The sequence below is a fragment of the Fringilla coelebs genome (genome assembly GCF_963513975.1).
Source record: "Fringilla coelebs genome assembly, chromosome: 21".
Taxonomy (NCBI): domain Eukaryota; kingdom Metazoa; phylum Chordata; class Aves; order Passeriformes; family Fringillidae; genus Fringilla; species Fringilla coelebs.
Window position 1 is genome coordinate 2636204 of NC_140047.1, and position 18896 is coordinate 2655099.

General features: G+C 48.1%; 1 protein-coding gene across 2 annotated transcripts in view; it reads left to right on the forward strand.

Moving 5' to 3' along the window:
* PNPLA7 (patatin like domain 7, lysophospholipase) overlaps positions 1-18896 on the forward strand; it is a 131332-nt gene that overhangs the window by 51046 nt on the left and 61390 nt on the right. For both annotated transcript variants that reach the window (XM_084219657.1, XM_084219658.1), the window contains exons 20-21: positions 4840-4953; positions 17690-17750. In XM_084219657.1, the coding sequence (XP_084075783.1) occupies positions 4840-4953; positions 17690-17750 (175 nt within the window). The remainder of the gene's footprint in view (positions 1-4839; positions 4954-17689; positions 17751-18896) is intronic.

Genomic DNA, 18896 nt, shown 5'->3' on the forward strand with positions numbered 1-18896 from the left:
GGCTTGCTGAGTTTATTGCATGAGAGAAAACCAAACAACACCAGATAATGAGGAGGCAAAGAGAAGAGCAGTCGGTCCAGGCAGAGCAGAGGACATGGTGGGCTCAGCAGCCAGGGAACTCCAGGAAAAGCTGAGGATTCTTGGAGGGAGAGAGGAACAACAACGATGGCAAATGCAGGAAACAGAGAGAGAAGCCCAGAAATGGGCAGTGAGGTGGAACTTACTGAGAAGCTTGTTAGGAAGGAGGAGGAGGAGTGGATGTGACATAAGAAGAACAGAGAGGTACAATTGCCTCGAGCAAGAGAAGGATTGTGTTGGCCTGAGCTGGAGGAGAGGGGGGAAAGATTCCACTGGTTCTTTTTGTACTGGAGCAAATGCTGTGCTCATGCTGGTGAGGATGAGTGATGCTAATGGAAGTCTGGGAAGGAGCTCAAGAGAGAACCTTGGGTGATTATGAAACCAAAATATATAAATAAACATTCTCTCCAGTCAGGTCCAACAAGATCTGAAAGATAATAATGCTATTTCTTGAAACATTTGGTTATTAATGTCATCGTGGAGGTGGTTTTGTGTTGTTTGCTGCAGCTGTGGTGGGTGATGAGAAAGTTAAATTTCCCTTTTTGTGACCAAGGAAATAATGCTACTGTCTTCTGATCACAAGTGGATTTTGTTCATGTTGAAGTTCAAGCTGGATCTTTGAGTCTTGTACTTTTACAAACCTGGAAAAGGAAGAAAACCTGTTCCAAAGGTTCACTGGGCAGAGGAGTCCAAGGATTTGAACCTGGTGTAAGATAGAAATGATTTGAAATACTCAAATGGTATGAGACTTCTGGTTTTTCCTAAGCAAGAAGAAAAATATCTGAATCTCTGAACAGTTGATATCTCAAATAGTTTATTAAAAAATACAAAGTAAAAAAGTGTTATTTTCTGGGCGGAACTGCAACTCAATGTTAGGATGTTTTTGATCTCCAAAGGAGATGGGAGTAGCCAAAACCAAATGGGTTTGGCAGATTTCCATGTGCAGAAAATGTAGAACCAGTGCAAAAAAGGCTCTAAAACCACAGGGTGTGAAGAGGGGAGAGTGTGGTGAAAGTTGAGAATCATCCTGCAGATGATCCAAATGAGAGCCCTCACACTTCAGTGAAGAGGAAGTATTAATTAATTATTGAGTCCCAGAATTATTTAGGTGGAAGGGACCTGAAAGCCCACCCAGTGCCACCCCTGCCATGGCAGGGACACCTCCCACTGTCCCAGGTGCTCCCAGCCCTGTCCAGCCTGGCCTTGGGCACTGCCAGGGATCCAGGGGCAGCCCCAGCTGCTCTGGGATAATTAATCAATGAATAATGGGGACTGTTAATAGAGATTGGGAACTCAGGTGATTATACTCAAGGGGAGAATGCAGTTTGAATTTCCTTGTGTACAGTGGCTGGGACCCAGATATTTTCCATGCTGGAATATTGGGGTGTATTTAAATGAAAATATCAAAAATTTCCATAGTACCTGTATGTAAGAACAGTCCAAGGTCTAATCTCTGTAATCACTTGGGATTTTCAGTCAGCACTTGCAGGGGTCTCTGGGACTGGTGGTGATATTTGGATGGCTATCAAATCTGGATATTTGAATGGCTCCTTGGGAAGGAGGTTTTTTAAAAGGTCTCCCTGTGCCCTCTGCTCTGTCAAAAAGACAAAGTTACACTTGGGAGCTCAAAAACCTTCCCTGTGGCTGTGCTTAAAGTTAAAATTTGATTGCCTTTTCTACAAATTTACAAATTTCATCTTTTCTGAAAGGCTCAGGAGCCCCTTGGAGCACAGTTGGTTTTATGCACTCATATATCACAGAAACTCTGGCAAAGGATCTCGGACAGTTTGAGCCTTTTTCTTCTTGATACAAATTAAACTCAGTCAGGAGCTGAGAGGAAAGGTTTTATTTTAACAGCTGAAACCCTTAACCTGCTTTCAGGAGGAGGAAGGTAAATTACAGAGCCAAGAACCTGTGATAAAAAGCTGGTAGTAGGGGAGGGAGATAAAACAGAACATCTTATACAGCCCTTTGGGGAGCCTTAAGAGGGTTTGTTTCTCCATAAATGTATGTACAAAGATGATTTTTTTTTTTTTTGCCCTTCTATATAATTAGTTTAAAATGTGATGACAGAACAAAACATCCCTGGAACCTGAGCAAAAAAAAAAAGGCTGGGGCTTGCAAAATGAAGGTGCTTTAAATTTCCCTGTGCAGTTTTCCATGCAGAGCAGCTGGTGCTGGTGAAATTCAAGTTAATATTGGCAAGTTGATCTCAGTTTTCTGGACTAATGGCAAGTTTTTGAGCTCAAGATATTCTGGTTGGTTGGATTATCCATTTTGTGAGCATGGAGCCTTCCAAGGGGGGATCTTGGTGGAAGTGGGATCACTGAGCTGTGTGTTTTCTGCAAGGCATTATTATTATTAAGAATATTATTATTAATATTATGTGCTCATTTTGTGTGTCTGATCCCATAGTACTGTGAGGAATTAATTGCTTCTGTTGGAATTTGCTGTCAACATAAACTTTGAAAAAAATCCTGAAAGAAAGCCCCAAAAATCAATCAGAGAAATAAAACCATCAACCCCCCAACCTCTAAACAACTCAAACAGCTCTAAGCTGATATATTATTTATTTCTTTTTCTAGTGGAAAATTAAAAATGCAAAGTCATGTTCACTTTGATTTGAAATGTGAGTAAATTGCAGTTAGGGAGGGATTTTTCTGTTTGTGTTTTAACCTCAGTAATTACAGTTGCTACAGCAGCAACCATTCTTTTGGAAGTGGCTGATCCATGGATTTTAAGCCCAATAAACGTTGTCTGCTGCTGGAACTCCCAGCATGGAGCAGCAGGCTGTTGCTGAGCAGTTAAAGGTTGTGGCTCCAGGGATGATAAGTCACTGGCCATGTGAAGAGACCTCAGCAGGAAATTGCATTTCTGCATTTCCACACAGCACAAGAGGCAGTGGCAGGTCTGGGGCAGGTGGGGATTTGGGCAGCAGCTGCATTTTGCTGCTTTTTTGTTGTTTGTTTTATATGGTGGCAGATTCTCTCCATAAAGGAGAAAATCTCTGTGTAACTCTCTTTGTGTCACCATCTTCTTCTTTATACTTCTAGTGTCAATAAAATAGATGTTTCTAGGTGGAATAATTGGGAGGTGTGTTCTGGTGTGGATTTTCCTTGGCTGGACACAGCCCTGAGTGACTGCTTGAGCAGGGAGGTGGGACTGGATGAGCTCCTGTGCTCCTTTCCAGCCTGAACCATTCAGGCATTCCTCTTTACACAGCACAAGCAAACATACATATGTTAAAAAAAAATAAAATAATGGAAAAACAATGCTCATTTTTGGCCCAAATGGGCTGATTTGCTCCTAGAATCCCAGGCTAGTTTGGGTTGGAAGAAACCTGCAAGCTCATCTTGTTGCCACCCCCTGTCATGGGCAGGGACACTTTTCACCACCTCAGGTTGCTCAGTGCCCACCCACTCTGCTCTCACCCCTTTTTTTTTTAGTTTTTAGGAAGTCTCAGTTATTTCAAGGTCATTGGTATTCAGCTTCCAGAAGTAAAATGGAAATGTTTCAGGGTGGCATTGAGGAAAGAGGGACCAGTAGAGAAAGAGGGTTTTCCTGGCTCTTGGATGGCTGTGTCCCCATTGGCACTGAGGGGTGGAAAGCTCCCAGGGCTGCTGTGGTGCTGAGTTCACTCTGGGGGTTGTTCTGGCAGCTGCTGGAAACAGCTCAGACAAAACTTTCCCTCTGGGGGCTCCCTGGGGCTGTGGGTTCTGTTTCTGTGAGGAACTGCAGCTGCCCCATGGCAGAGGGGTTTGGGCTGCAGAGATGGCTGTGGCAGCTGTGCTGCCCTGGGTGCCACCCCTGGGACAGGCAGGGCTCTGCTCCAGCTGTGTGGGAGCAGCACAGCTCCTTGGGACGGGTTCAACCCCTTGGTGCTGCTGTTTGGTGTTTGGTACAGGCTGGGAACTGTCCCTGGTGCTCTGTCCCCAGTGCTCTCCCTGTCCCTGTGCTCTGACCCTGGTGCTCTCTATGGCCCTGGTTCTCTGTCCTTGAAGCTGTACCTGGTGCTGTCCCTGGTGCTCTCTCTGTCCCTGTGCTCTGTCCCTGGTGCTCTGTCCCTGATGCTGTCCCTGGTGCTCTCTCTGTCCCTGGTGCTCTCTCTGTCCCTGAAGCTGTCCCTGAAGCTGTCCCTGGTGCTCTCTCTGTCCCTGGTGCTCTGTCCCTGGTGCTCTCTCTCGTGCTCTATCCCTGGTGCTCTCTCTGTCCCTGAAGCTGTCCCTGAAGCTGTCCCTGGTGCTCTCTCTGAACCTGGTGCTCTGTCCCTGGTGCTCTGTCCCTGAAGCTGTCCCTGGTGCTCTCTTTGTCCCTATGCTTTGTCCCTATGCTCTGTCCCTGATGCTCTGTCCCTGATGCTCTGTCCCTGGTGCTCTGTCCCTGGTGCTCTCTCTGTCCTTGAAGCTGTCCCTATGCTTTGTCCCTGTGCTCTGTCCCTGGTGCTCTCTCTGTCCCTGGTGGTCTCTCTGTCCCTGGTGGTCTCTCTGTCCCTGGTGGTCTCTCTGTCCCTGATGCTCTGTCCCTGATGCTCTGTCCCTGATGCTCTGTCCCTGATGCTGTCCCTGGTGCTCTGTCCCTGGTGCTCTGTCCCTGGTGCTCTGTCCCCGGTGCTCTCTCTGTCCCCGATGCTCTCTCTGTCCCCGATGCTCTCTCTGTCCCCGGTGCTCTCTCTGTCCCTGTGCTCTGTCCCTGATGCTGTCCCTGAAGCTGTCCCTGTGCTCTGACCCTGATGCTGTCCCTGACACTGTCCCTGTGTTGCAGGTGGAGGCCCTCACCCACCAGCCTAGAGCCACCACGGTGCACGCGGTGCGGGACTCGGAGCTGGCCAAGCTCCCGGAGGGGGCCCTGATCTCCATCAAGCGCAAATTCCCCCAGGTAAGGGAATTAAAAGCATTTTCCTGTCTCTCTCAAAGGATGTCTGGGAGGCTCAGGCTGCCTGTTAGCACCACATCCTGTGGGTTTTCTGAGTGATTGATGAATTCTGAGGAAACATCGCGTGCTCCTTGTCTGCCTGAGCGGATCCATCCCAGACTTCCAGCAGCTTTCCTTGCTCTGTCCTCTCATCAGCTGCAGCAGGTTTTTATTGCAGGGCTGCTTTGTGTATCTGGGAGGAGTTCTGCCTAAATGCAGGATGTTGGCAAAGTGGCAATCACTTAGTGCTACTGATGGGAAATGGAGGTTTGGCTTCTAAAATCCCTTTAAAAATGTTATTCATTCTTCCTGGGGCTCAGAGTCCACCCGTGGTTCTCTGTACCTTTATTTCCACAGCTTTGATTTTTGGGGGCTGGGTTCCCTCTTCCTGCCATTTTAGGTTGTCAATCCTCATCCTGCAGCTGCCAAATCTGTCTGTGTCCTGAAGACTCTGATCCCTCCCTTTGAACCCATCAGCTCATCCATCTTCTTTAATTCACTTGACATTATATCTCTCTACTGCAAATTTGGAGACTGACTGACTTAAAATTTAATTCTTTTGTCCCTAAGTGCATCAGGGACATTATACTAAGCACTAAATCATTGCATTGGCCTTACAGGCAATTCTTTAATGCTGTTATTTCAAATTATTTCTGATCTGTCATTTTGCTGTCTTGAAGACCTAGACTTTTTTTAAAAATCAGATTTCTTAAAAAAAATCCTGCAAAAATAATAAACCTGCTTTAAATACTTGTATTCTCTTGCTTTCCTAGCACCTATAAAAACTTTTTTTTTTTTAAACTGTACAATATAAAGCCGCCATTCAGGCATTTTCATAGTCCCAAAATGGTGGAGTTTTATCTGTGTTATTGCCAGGACAATTTAATTATGGCACTAAGTGTTCAGAAGTTATGTCAGTGAAAAATAATCTTTCTGGTTTCCCTGTAAGGATTATTTTTGCTGAAGTGTTTCTGAACTTCTCTTGGGGATTATTAAGGCACTTCTGGTCCCTGGAGCTCACTTGAACAGACCTGTGAGTTTATTCCTCTCTATTTAATGTGATTCCCTGCCCAGGTTCATGAACTGGGAGCTCAGTACAGAGCTCCCCACAAACTGGGGCCATCCCAAACATGTCACATCCCCTCTGGAGCTGCTGTAACCTACCCCTGTCCTTGTGACTGATCCAGGAGAGAGGGAATGACCCAGGGAGGATTCAGACCCACCTTTCTGCTTGTGTGGTGGGTGATTTTAAATGTAACTGCCAAACATACAGACTGTAAATGTCCAGTGGCACAGACTAGTTTGGGTTGGAAGGGACCTTAAAATTTTTCCTGCTCCAGCCCTGCCATGGGCAGGGAACCTTCCCCTAGATCTGGTTGCTCCAATCCCATCCAGCCTGGCCTAAACCCTGAGCAACAATGCCTTGAGCACTGCTCTGCACTAAAGCTGGGTTCTAATTCTGCCTCTTTATCTGGGACAGGAATTTATTTCAGTGTCTCTCTTCCCTTTCTGCCAGCTGGCAGAGCTGTTTTCCCCTGAACAGTGATCTCTGTGGAGCTGTGAATCTCTTTGCTTCGCAGTTAAAATTGAGCTTGAGTGTTACATTTATAGCACAATTCAAAACATTTATTTGTAATAGAATTCAAATGTCTTCCCATGTATAAAGAGTAAAGCCCATCAGCCTCAAATTCCTGACCTTTTTCAGTATGGAATCAGTTTTCTCTTGACTTGCCTATAGTCTGGCTAATTAGTTGCAATGAAACAAAATGCTAAAATAGATATTTTAAGGAAATGTGTTGCAACACAGGTTGTTAGAAAGACACATTCGTGCTGCTGTTTGAGGTCTCGAAATTCTAAGTAGATGTTAAACTGGTATAACATGTGAGAACTTGCATTTTTTTTCTACAAGATTGTTTTAGAACCCCACTAGAAATAGAAAGAGGAACATAAGATTGACTTTCTGTAGGTGATTTATGCAGTTAATGCCTTCAGACTGTCTTTAAAACTTAAGGTAAAATATTTTAATATGATTTCAGAGTCCTTGTGTGTTCATTTTTTTGTCTCTTAAGTCCATCAGGAAATGATTTGGGTTGGAAGGAATCTTCAAGCCCATCCAGTGCCACCCCTGCCCTGGCAGGGACACCTCCCACTGTCCCAGGTGCTCCCAGCCCTGTCCAGCCTGGCCTTGGGCACTGCCAGGGATCCAGGGGCAGCCCCAGCTGCTCTGGGCACCCTGTGCCAGGGCCTGCCCACCCTCACAGGGAACAATTCCCAATTCCCAATGTCCCATCCATCCCTGCCCTCTGGCAGTGGGAGCCATTCCCTGTGTCCTGTCCCTCCATCCCTTGTCCCCAGTCCCTCTCCAGCTCTCCTGGAGCCCCTCCAGGCCCTGCAAGGCCACACTGAGGTCCCCCCAAAGCTTCTCCTCTGCAGGTGAACAATCCCAGCTGTGCCAGCCTCTCCTCCCAGCAGAGCTGCTCCATCCCTCTGATCCCCCTGGAGCCTCCTCTGGATCTCTGCAGCAGCTCCAGCTCCTCCCTGTGCTGGGCCAGGGCTGGGGCAGCTCTGCAGGTGGGCTCTCACCTGGGCACAGGGGCACAATCCCCCCTGCCCTGCTGCCCACACTGCTTTGGATGCAGGTAAGAGAGGAAGGACAGAAGTGAGAGAGAATTGAAGTGATGGAACAAAACTACAGGGTAGAAATTTGGGAGACAACCAGAACAGCCAAATAAACTTTAAAGGATTTTACTGGAGAGAAATGCTTGAGCTGGAAACTGCTGATAAATGTTGTGCAGAGGACAGGGGCTGGTTCACTTTATTAGAAAAAGAATCCAGGCATTAAAAGATCAAAAGCTGCCCATGCCTGGACAGTGTCACACAGTTGCAAAAAAAACCCTTAAACTATGCTAGCTGAATGCTTTTTGGAGTGAAGAAATTCTGATATTCTCCTTGATGCTGGAAAGGCTTCAGCACCAGTCTTTGGCAGCACATCTGAAGGCAGACAGACCAAAGGAAGAGAGTCTGGAGGACAAGGAGGCAGCTGAGTGCTGGTTAGAAATACTGACCTATAAAGACAAAAAGCCCATAGAAGGTTAAGGGAAGACATGGTAGCTATTTTCAGATGTATAAAGTTGTCTCATGCTGGCAAGGGCAGATGCTGCTCACCATACTGGAACAGAGCAATTGGGACTGGATTGAAATGGCAGCAGTTGCAGTGAGAAAAAGCTCATTCTACTCTTCAGAAAGACTAAAAAATTGTTACTTGTTTTTATAACCTCTTCTGAAATGATCAGTGGAGTAATGCTTAGTGCTGAGCAGAGGGATGGACCAAATGAATTCTCTCTGTCCTATTTCCTTGGCTGTTATTCTAGGAGAGTGATTTATACACAGGGTTTATGATGTTGTTTTCCCCATTCAAGCAGAAGTAATAAAGTAATGAAGGGATAGCAGGTGCAATAGCTCTGAAATAATTGACTGGGTAGCAAGAGCTGGCTGGTGATTCAGCAGTGGTGGAGGATTTCCCTGTGCAAAGCAGAAAACCACAGGGCAGAAAGCAGCTCTGCCTCTGCCAGCTCCATGCTCCTGCACCACCTGCTGAGGGTGAGCTGGCATGAGTCTCACTTGGTGAACAATGATCAAAGAGAGGTGCTGGTCCCCAGGTCAGGTGAAATCCTCTCTTAGTTCAAGGGAGAGCTGGATTTTTTGGTGTGCCTTTTGGCAACTTCTGCAGAGCCTGAATAGTGTGTGTGTGTGTTAACAGCCAAAAACTGGGCAGTTCCTGAGCTTGGGTTTCCCTCTCAGTTTGTTACCCTTGAGCTTAACAGAACCAAGGAACCACAGAATATCCTGAGCTGGAGAGACCCACCAGGATCATCAAATCCAACCCCTGTCCCTGCCCAGACCCCCCCAACCCCACCCTGGGCATCCCTGGCAGCGCTGTCCAAAGGCTCCTGGAGCTCTGGCAGCCTCGGGGCCGTGCCCATTCCCTGGGCAGCCTGGGCAGTGCCAGCACCCTCTGGGGGAAGAACCTTTCCCTGAGCTCCAGCCTGAGCTGCCCTGGCCCAGCCCCAGCTGTGCCCTGGCTCCTGTCCCTGTCCCAGAGCAGAGATGGGAGCTGCCCCCTCATGAGGAGGCTCCAGACAGTTCCTATGAAGGCTGAAAACCCCTTTATTTTAGGAATTAGTGGGAGGACTCCATCCTGCAGACTCTTTCCCAGCCATGCTGTGTTTGTAGGTGATCCAGGAAGGGTTCCAACTCTGGAATGCATTGTGAGAAAACATTACCTGGTGCGTAAGAAAATTGTAGGACGTGGGTGGTGCTTGCCAGTGAGAACTGTGGGAAATGAGGGAAACTGTGCTCTGTTAGTCCAGGCAGTCATTTGAGTTCCTTGAGCTGAGATGTACAATCTGGAGAAGTGGAATGGCTGATCCTTGGGGGAGATCCATGTGACTGCCTTCTGTTTTGTCTCCTGGAGAGCTGCTTTGGTTCTGGGAGAGACAGGAGCTGATCTGCTGGGATCTTCCACCATAGCTCAGGTTATCCCGAGGGCTGAAACAGACAGGGGACTGTGGGGAGCCTGACCTCAGTTATAAATAACAGCCAAAACCCAGATTATGTGCCCAGAAATGACAGATGTGGATTTCTAGATCCTGCTCAGTCTGAAGGAGTCGACCTTACGTAGTGTGGCTTCTCAGGAAAGCATCTCAACCTTGACTCACTCTGGATATGGCATCCTAGACATTCCCAATGGAAAGTGCTCCATGGTGCCAAACTTGATGCTTCTGTGCACCCCGGTGCCCCCAGCTCTCCAGCACAGCCCTCAGGGTTCTCTGACAGCCAGAGCATTTGCTCCCTGACAGCCTGTGCTCATTTCTGGTGCCATTTGAAGCTCTCCAGCCTTGCAGGAGTGGAAAGGAATTGATTCTTTCTATTTTCATCCCTGCCTTCAGTTCTGGAAAGTAGGACAGGGAACCAGCTCACGATTCCTGGCACCACAAAGCAGCGTCGAGGCAGCAGCGAGAGCACAAAAATCTGTGAGCAGATCACAGAGATGTTCCAGCACTGCTGCAGAGCTGGGATCACATTTCCTAGATTAGCTTTGACTCTTTTGAGCTGAGTTAGTTTTTAGAATTCTAACTTGGAATTTAGACCTGCTGGTTGCTGAGAATCTGCTTGGGAGCTGTGGGGGCTGAACTGTGAGACAACCTTTGGCGTGCTGGAAACGCGTGCTGAGAAATAGAAAGAGTTTTTCTGCATCTTTCTTTTCATTCTCTGAGTCTGCCCTTGGGCTTTAAATATATTCAGAACCTGTCATCCATCTCCAAGTGGAGTTTTGCTATCTTCATAGGAGTATTTGAGGCAGAGCCTCTCTGAAGTGGCTGGAGCCTTCCCCAGGGTTATCTGCCTTACAAAGTGAGCTCTGTAATGTGCCCTCTTTTCAAAGCGCTGCCCGCAAGAGCTGGGCAGGTGCGTCATGGCTAGGCTAGATGTGGCACTGGGGAGTAGGTCAGGAGAGGCTGTGCTTCTGGATCTTTCTGTATTTATTGTCCTAGTCCATTCCAGTAAGTGTTCCTTGATTGTAAGAAGAGTGGATGTGAAAAGGAGAGAAGGAATTCAGTGGTCACTGAGCGAGGTTGGCAGGAGGGGGGATTTAATCAGCACCGGTGCCAGAATGACATTTTTCTCAAAACACGATTGATCCCAAGCATTAGAAGCTCAAACAGGCCCAGGATTGCAGCTTCAGTTCCTCTGTGGGCTTCAGGAGCACTTGAAAAGGTGCCAGGAATTGTTGTGAGGGAGCGTTGAGGATTTGCTTTGTCACAGGCTGATCAAACGTCCAAGTTTCAATCAGAGACCCCTTGCTAAGCTCCCTGATTCCAGACAAGCCAGTGTTTGTCTGATCTGGGGCCATGTGAAACTTCAATAACACCCTGGTTTTATTCAAGCTGAGGATCTAATTTACCTCTCCTCCTCCCTTGTCCCTTAAAAAAGATCCTTAAGAAAGCTGGTCAAGGATAATCTCAGCTCCTGGAAACAGCTTCCCAGAAGCTGTTCTGTGGATTTGTGTAGGTAAAAATGGCTGTTTGCACTATTTGGCTGCAATTGCTCTTATTTGTATAACAGCAAACCCTTGGCAGGCCTGTTTTTCATGGCAGCTCATCCATAGAGTCTCTGTATGGCACAAAACCCTTTGACAGGTTTTTTACCCTTTTTAACTAAATCACACCTGGATGTGAAGCTCTGCAGTACCCTCTGTGGAAGCACTAATAGATTGTTATTTAACATATTTAATTTCTCTCTGGTGACCTGTGTCAGGGGAGGTTTAGGTTAAAATGAGGAAAAGGTTCTTTCCCCAGAGGGTGCTGGCACTGCCCAGGCTGCCCAGGGAATGGGCACAGCCCCGAGGCTGCCAGAGCTCCAGGAGCCTTTGGACAGCGCTGCCAGGGATGCCCAGGGTGGGGTTGGGGGGGTCTGGGCAGGGACAGGGGTTGGATTTGATGATCCTGGTGGGTCTCTCCAGCTCAGGAGGTTCTCTGAGTATTCTGTGATTGCAGTTTGGGGGTGCCTGTTAGGTGACTGAAGTTTTAAAAGCTGAACAAGGAAGCATCTTATTGTTAGACTTGAAAGGCACTGGAGAGTCCACAGCTCCCCTCCAGGGCTCCTGTTCCCTGCAGCATCCTGGTCTGTTGGGTCTGGATGGTGGTGGAGGATCCAAAGAGGAAAACCCCATTCAGTAGGGCTGCACTCATCCCTTGGAGGTGCAGGGCTGACACAGCCATGGCAGGTTCATTCCTTCAGCCAAGGCTGCTGTCCTGGCCCAGGAACCTGCAGGAGATAACGGGAGGAACCTGCCAGGAACCTGCCAGGAGCCTGCCAGGAACCTGCCAGGGCTGGGGAGGCTTCCTGGGCCTGGCCCTTGGCTTCTGTGCACAGGAGCTTTGATTTAAAATCACAGACAGTGAAAGCTGAACCCTGGAGCAGGGTAGGGCTGAGGTGATGAATAGTTTGGGGTTTGTATGTTTTCTTCTTACATATACTTTGGTGTATTTCTTCTGTTGTAACTAAAAGGGATTTGTAAAACACAGGACCTTACATCAGTTATTTGTGGCTGTGAATTTGGGTATTGGTGTTGATTTTGTGAAATTTCCCCCTGATTTAGAATCCCAGAATTGTTTGGGTTGGAGGGAACCTTGAAACCCATCCAGTGCCACCCCTGCCCTGGCAGGGACACCTCCCACTGTCCCAGGTGCTCCCAGCCCTGTCCAGCCTGGCCTTGGGCACTTCCAGGGATCCAGGGACAGCCCCAGCTGCTCTGGGCACCCTGTGCCAGGGCCTGCCCACCCTGCCAGGGAACAATTCCCAATTCCCAATATCCCATCCATCCCTGCCCTCTGGCAGTGAGAGCCATTCCCTGGGTCCTGTCCCTCCAGGCCCCTATAAATAGTCTTTCTCCACATTTCTTGTAGGCCCCCTTCTTGTATAGTTTTCTCTAAATCAAGAGTTACCTATGATGGAGCAAGCTTTGTTTGGATTAGTTGTTGTCTATCAGCAGATAATTCAATTTACCAGGCCATCCCATAGTATTCACATCCCATAGTATTCACAGATTGAAATAAATGTCCACAGGAAAATATTTTCCAACTGAATTCTCATGAAAATGACTTTCAAAAGAGCTTTTTGTAAATGAACTCTTGAGTTTCACAGTTGAATAGGAACAAAAGCTTTAACCAGAACCCAGCCTTGGAGGATTAGCAGGGGTAGTTTGAAATATTTAAAGGGATTATAGGAAATACAGCACTGCAAAGTGACTGTAACCTCTTGGTGTGGGAATTCCATTGGCTGTGGAGTAAGTGGTGCTGTGATAACACCTCAGAGCCAGGATGGATGGAGCATAGAGCTGAGGGCAGAGCTGAGATCCTGCCTGGCCACATCCTGCTTTTGAAACAGGAATTAATCATCCTAAAGAAAGGAAATGCAGCCCCTTGGGATGTGGTGTTTGGGCCTTGCCCTGCCACGAATGCAGAGGCTGCAGGTCTGTGGAATAATTGAACATTAATTAAGCACAGTGAAAATTAATGGTTTCCCAGAAGCTCCACTGTAGCAGGTGGAAGAACAGACTGTCACAGTAGACAGGAGCTGTTTGGGGGTTTGGGGGAGCCTGAGTGAGTCTCACTGGGATGGAGTTGATCCAGAAACAGCCAGGAAGGTGAGATGTTTGTAGATGGGTGAGGTGGTGAGTGGGGTGGGAGAGGTGGAATTGTGCTTGGGGAAGTGCTCTCCAACACCATTTGAGAAACAAACTCTTTGTCCTGTTTTGCCCTGCACAAAAATGTCTTGGGAGTTCATCTGAAAAGGGGAGTGGGTGGCAGGAGGAGGAGGAGAAATGGTCATTTCCCTTGGGAAGTGTCTCACCTGAACATCCTGCTCTGGGCCAGGGTGATGAGGTGAAATCTGCAGTGGTGCCTGTGGGAGCTGGAGGGGTTTGGGGCTTTTGGAGAGCAGCACTGATGCACCTGGAGCCCCAAGTAGCTTTTGAAATGGAGATTTACTCAGTTTTTTAGACCTGTAAGGTCAGATTTTGTCCTTCTGGCCTGAAAACTCTCGCATAAGCTCAGGAGAGTGGGGTTTTCTGTGCTTTGGGGATATTTTTGATGGTGAACTCAGTCACCTCCCTGACCTGGGCAGACCCCACAGCTCCAGACTCACTCCATGAGCTCCTGTAGTGCCTCTTTAGGTGCTCTGTGACCTTACTGAGTCACCTCCAAGCCTGGGCAGGGAGCAGGGGGTGGGAAGCTGTGTTCCCTGGCAGTTTGGGGAGCTCTGAGCAGACCTGTCCTGGCAGCCAAATGTCTAATCCACAGCTCTGCTGCTCGTTACTGTGATTAACTGTGATTAACTGAGCTGGCTGCACTCATTGCCACTGCTGTTCCTCATCATGAGGAAGGATTAATTCCCCTTCCTCCCTAACTAAACCGAGCTCAGCTCCATCCCCAGCATGAGGGGTCCAAAAGCTGCGTTTGCTTTACTACAGGCAATTAATGATCCTCGCCTCATTTAGGAACCTGCTGGTGTTGTTTGATCAGTCTGGGCTCTGACTCGCTGCCTTCTTGCAGATTTTTCTTCAAGCCTTAAATTGAAGCTGCCTGATCCTGTGCCAGCAGGAGGGGTGTTTGCAGGGCTGGGTGCTGAAGAGGCTGTAAAATCCAGGATGTGCCGTAGGGTGAGCACAGCAGACGCTTCCGACCAGGAAGGCTGTCTAGCCCTGGGTGATGGTGAAAATGAGAGGATTCCACTTGTGCAGATGTCTGGGAAGTGTTCTGGGCTCTTCTGGCACTGTGATTGAGAAAGGCTGGTGTTCCTATGGGGAAGGGGGCAGAAGGCTCTGGGAGAAGCAGTGCCCAGGCTGTCCCTGGCTCAGGAGTGCGGGGCAATGCTGGGGGCTGCAGAGGAGGGAAACTTGCTGTGTTCTCCAGGTCACTCCAGTTCCTGCCCCGCCCCACTGCCAATTCCCAGAGCTTTCCTTGAATTGTTAAGGTTGGAAAAGTCCCCCAAGATCATCAAGTCCAGCCATTTCCCCAGTGCCACCATGACGGCCTCCAACCCGTGTCCCCCATGTGCTACATCCACACTTCCAGGCGTGGTGACTCCACCACTGCCCTGGGCAACCTGTGCCACTGCTTGACCTCCCTCCTAATATCCAACTAAACTTCCCTGGCACAGCTTGAGGATGTTCCCTCATGTCCTGTCACTTCTTACCTGAGAGAAGAGACTCAGCCTCACCTTGTTTTTCCTACAAAGTGAAGCTGAGCAGGAGGGATAAGGGACTGCTGAGTCACAGCCCAGATTCTGCTCTGAGGTACCCACCCTTGCTTGCCCTTTGCCTCCATCTCCTCCAGACAATTACCTGGAGTAATTGTTTCCCTTCAATCTCTGTCGTTCTGCTCCTAGCCCAAAGGCTAATTCCTGCTTGTTCCCTCCCCAAGCCATCCCTGTCCTCTCCCAGATCCTTTGACTTCCTTCTTGTCTCTTGGGCTGCATTGAGCTCTGCTGCTCCCTCCCGTGCCCTGCTGCTGCGTGGGAGTGAGAATAAAGGGGCTTGGAAACCTGAAGGATGAATTTTTCCTGCTGCTTTTCAGTTCTCCCCAGCTGCCCTGAATCTGGGGAGAGCTGCTCCTGCTGCCCTGCACACTGAGGGCTGCAGGTCGATCGGGTCAGGTCTGCTATCGATGGAGGGATGTGATTTGTATTGACTTCTCCCTCAGAGGATGGACAAGTCCCTTTTAGAGGAAAACATTGCCTTTTTGTGAGAGGATATCTGGTGTATGTAATATAAAACTCTGTGGAAATTTCAGTTCTGAGCTCGGATCCCAAATTGATGTTCCTTGGACGTTGCCATGACTGCGACAGAGTGACTCATCCCGTTCTGGGGAGCAGCTTTGCTTGTTGTACAAAGTCACCAGGGAAATAATTTTCCCTATCTATACATACCAAGGCTGTAAGGTTTGCTCCAGCAAACAAGACAAATAATATTTCCCAGTAATAGGAGCAGCCGACTGGAAAATGAGACCAATAGGTTCTATTCTTAGTTCCATCATTAACCTTGGACATATTTTGTAACTTAGCTGGAGCTCTCCTTAGCTGCCTGTAAAGCAGAAAAAGTTATAAATACAGGAGATGGTTTTAGTAAGTAATTAAAATTCTGATGCTTAAGTGCTTCAGAAGTGTAAGATGTTCACGACACCTCCCAAAACTGCTGAAGGAAAGTCCTGCTGTGCTGCTGCAGGTTTAGGTGAAGCCTGTGAGCTGGTATAGCAAATGTGCTCTGGGGGCAGATTATCTCCTTTAGCAAGGGCCATCAGTCTCTGTTTTTGTGAAGAATTCCCTGTTTCCCTGAATTCTCCCCATGGCTGGATTAGTTTTCTGTAGCCATGTGCGGTGCCTTTGGGGAATCCCAGAGCCTTGGAGCTTGGTGGTGTTGAGTTGTGTGGTTGGGTGATCATCAGATTCTGTTGTATTTTGGACAAAGGGAAGCATTTTAGATCCTGTCTGAGATTCCAGGACAAGGCAGGAGGCTGGGAGCTTTCCTGCTGTCCTCCCCACATGGGTGGCAGCGGGCATGGGCACTGTGCCTGCTTCAGGGGCAAGGAAGAGGCACTTCCAAGGGCTTTGTCCGGTCACTGAGGAGATGTTGATGTGGCACCTTCACCAACTTGCAGTCATGGCTATGGGGCAGAGCTGGCCCAGAGCAGCTGTGGCTGTCCCTGGATCCCTGGAAGTGTCCAAGGCCAGGCAGGACAGGGCTTGGAGCAGCCTGGGACAGTGGGAGGTGTCCCTGCTCCTTGCAGGGGTCGAAGTGGGTGGGTTTGAAAGGTTTTTTTCACCCAAGCCATGCCATAAAATCCCTGAAATAACCTTGGTAACTCTTTTTCTGTGCTCCACTGCAAGTCACCCTTGTGCTGGAAGCCTCTGTCTGCTCTTCTCCCTTTTCCCAATGAGGACTTAAAACACATCAGTGCTTTATACACAGCATTTCATGGTGCAGGGGAGTTTGCTGCATTAGATTTTGTTTTTAAGGCAGGATGTGTAAATGACTCAGGTGGGCATCCTGACCTGTCTTGATGCCTACCTGGCCCTTGATGTGAAAGCTGCATCCCAAAGTGACTGTTTCTGTGGGAACAGGGTGTGTTTATCCAGGATCCCAGGTAACCTGTCTGCTGTTTGTTTTCCTTGTTGACCTTGCAGAACTTTTGTTGTGGCAATTGTTTTGGGGTTTTTTCATGCCCTTCTGAGCTATTTTGACCTAGAGTTGTTTGTCTGGGAGAGGATATTTAATGATTGCTCTATTAATCCTTAATGCATTTAAATAACTCTTTTCCTTATTTGGTTAAAACATCTGTGTAGAGCTTTGAATAAATGCTGCATTTTCCATGTCTGTCACTTTTTGATATTGCAAGGATTTGTCTTCTGCTATCCCACTTGTCAGGAGTTATTGATTGGTCATGTTGGAGAGAGGCTTCTCAGTTTGGAGATACATTTGGCTATTGGAATATTAGTTTATATTTATGTGAATCTTGCTGGAAAAACAGCTGGGAGCACATCTGTGTCTTCAAACATGAATTACCAGGCAAACATGATTTGAGGGGGAAGGCAATTTCTTAGGTAGTTTGTTTTGATTCTGCAGGTGTTTAGGGGGTGTATTTATTCCCCTTTTTTCCCCCAAATACTATAAATTGGCTGCTGTAAACCATTCACCACGACTAGGGAAGGGTCTGTTTGAACACAGGCTTGGACCTTTTTGAGCCTTTAGCACCTACAAAAGATGCAGCACCCACTGAGCACTGAGAGTACTTAGAGGGGCAGGTGCACTGCAGAGAGAAATGAGGAGAGCTGGAAATGCAATTTGACATGTTTGCCCAAATAATCTTTTTTTTTCCCCCCAAAGCAAGTTAAATCCTGCCTGTTCCAGGGTTGCTTTGTTTTCTTGTTTTTCCAAATTAAAGTAAAACAAGGTAGGAGAAACCAAGACAAATGACCAATCACCAGACATTACAGCCAGGAAAGAAGCTGCAGCTGCAAACCCTTGACTCTGTGTGGCTCAACTTGAGGGAACATCTTAAAAAAGTTTGGAAGTCTCCATGTGGATGCACTACTTTCAGTACATTCTGCCTGAATTTTTCTTTTTTCCCCCTTTCTCTCCCAGGTTGTGACCAGACTTATTCACTTGCTGGGTGAGAAGATCCTTGGCAGTCTGCAGCAGGGAGGTGAGACTCATTCCTGGGCTATTCCTATTGATGCTGGGGCTCAGACTTGCATCCTTAAATTTGGAAACAGGCAGTGCATGCTTGGAAAGGAAATGCATTGCTAAATTTCAGCCTGGAGAAGAGCAGGCTCCAGGGAGAACTTAGAGCCCCTTCCAGTGCCTAAAGGGGCTGCAGAAGAGCTGGGGACAAGGGATGGAGGGACAGGACACAGGGAATGGCTCCCACTGCCAGAGGGCAGGGATGGATGGGATATTGGGAATTGGGAATTGTTCCCTGGCAGGGTGGGCAGGCCCTGGCACAGGGTGCCCAGAGCAGCTGGGGCTGCCCCTGGATCCCTGGCAGTGCCCAAGGCCAGGCTGGGCATGGCTGGGAGCAGCCTGGGACAGTGGGAGGTGTCCCTGCCAGGGCAAGGGTGGCACTGGATGGGCTTGAAGGTCCCTTCCAGCCCAAACCAGCCTGGGATTCTGTGGTCTCTCACAGCTGCAGGTGCAAGTGGATGGTGATTTCATTGTATCTGTGTACACATGATGGTTTTGTCAGAGCATGGCTAACTGAGTGTGGGAATGAAATGATTTGCAATTGAGATACAGAAGTGTTGCTGCCTGTGTGCAGTGAAATTTCCCTGGAATTTCTTTCAAGAGCAATGTGAAGGGAGCATTGGAAATAGCAGCTGTTAATGGGCTGGAGTCAGAGCACAGTGCTGAGCAGCAGCACAGACTGATTTCAAATGCCTGGATTTGCAGTATTTTAATGAATTGTCTGGGAGGAAATGGCCTGCCATGGGTTGCTTCTGCAGCTTTGTGTTTGTGGCAGCACCAACACAAAGTCTCTTTACTGACTGAAGGGAGTAGGAGGGAATTCTCCCAATTTCCTTGAGCAGCATTTGAAAGCAGATTCCTGCTAACTGCTGGGGGTGTTGTGGGGCTCTTTGATACTGAGGATTGTTTGGGTTTTGTTTGGTTGGGGGGGGGTTTAATTCCTTCAGTTGCTGATATTGCCAGATTCCAAGGAGACTGAAAATAAAAGGTCACCCACTTCCCTGTTTCAGAGCAGTCTGGGGAAGGGAATCTGCTCTTTCTTCACCTTCTCGGCTCTGTGGGCACAACCACTCGTGCACAAATGCCTGGTGATAATTGTACTTAAACT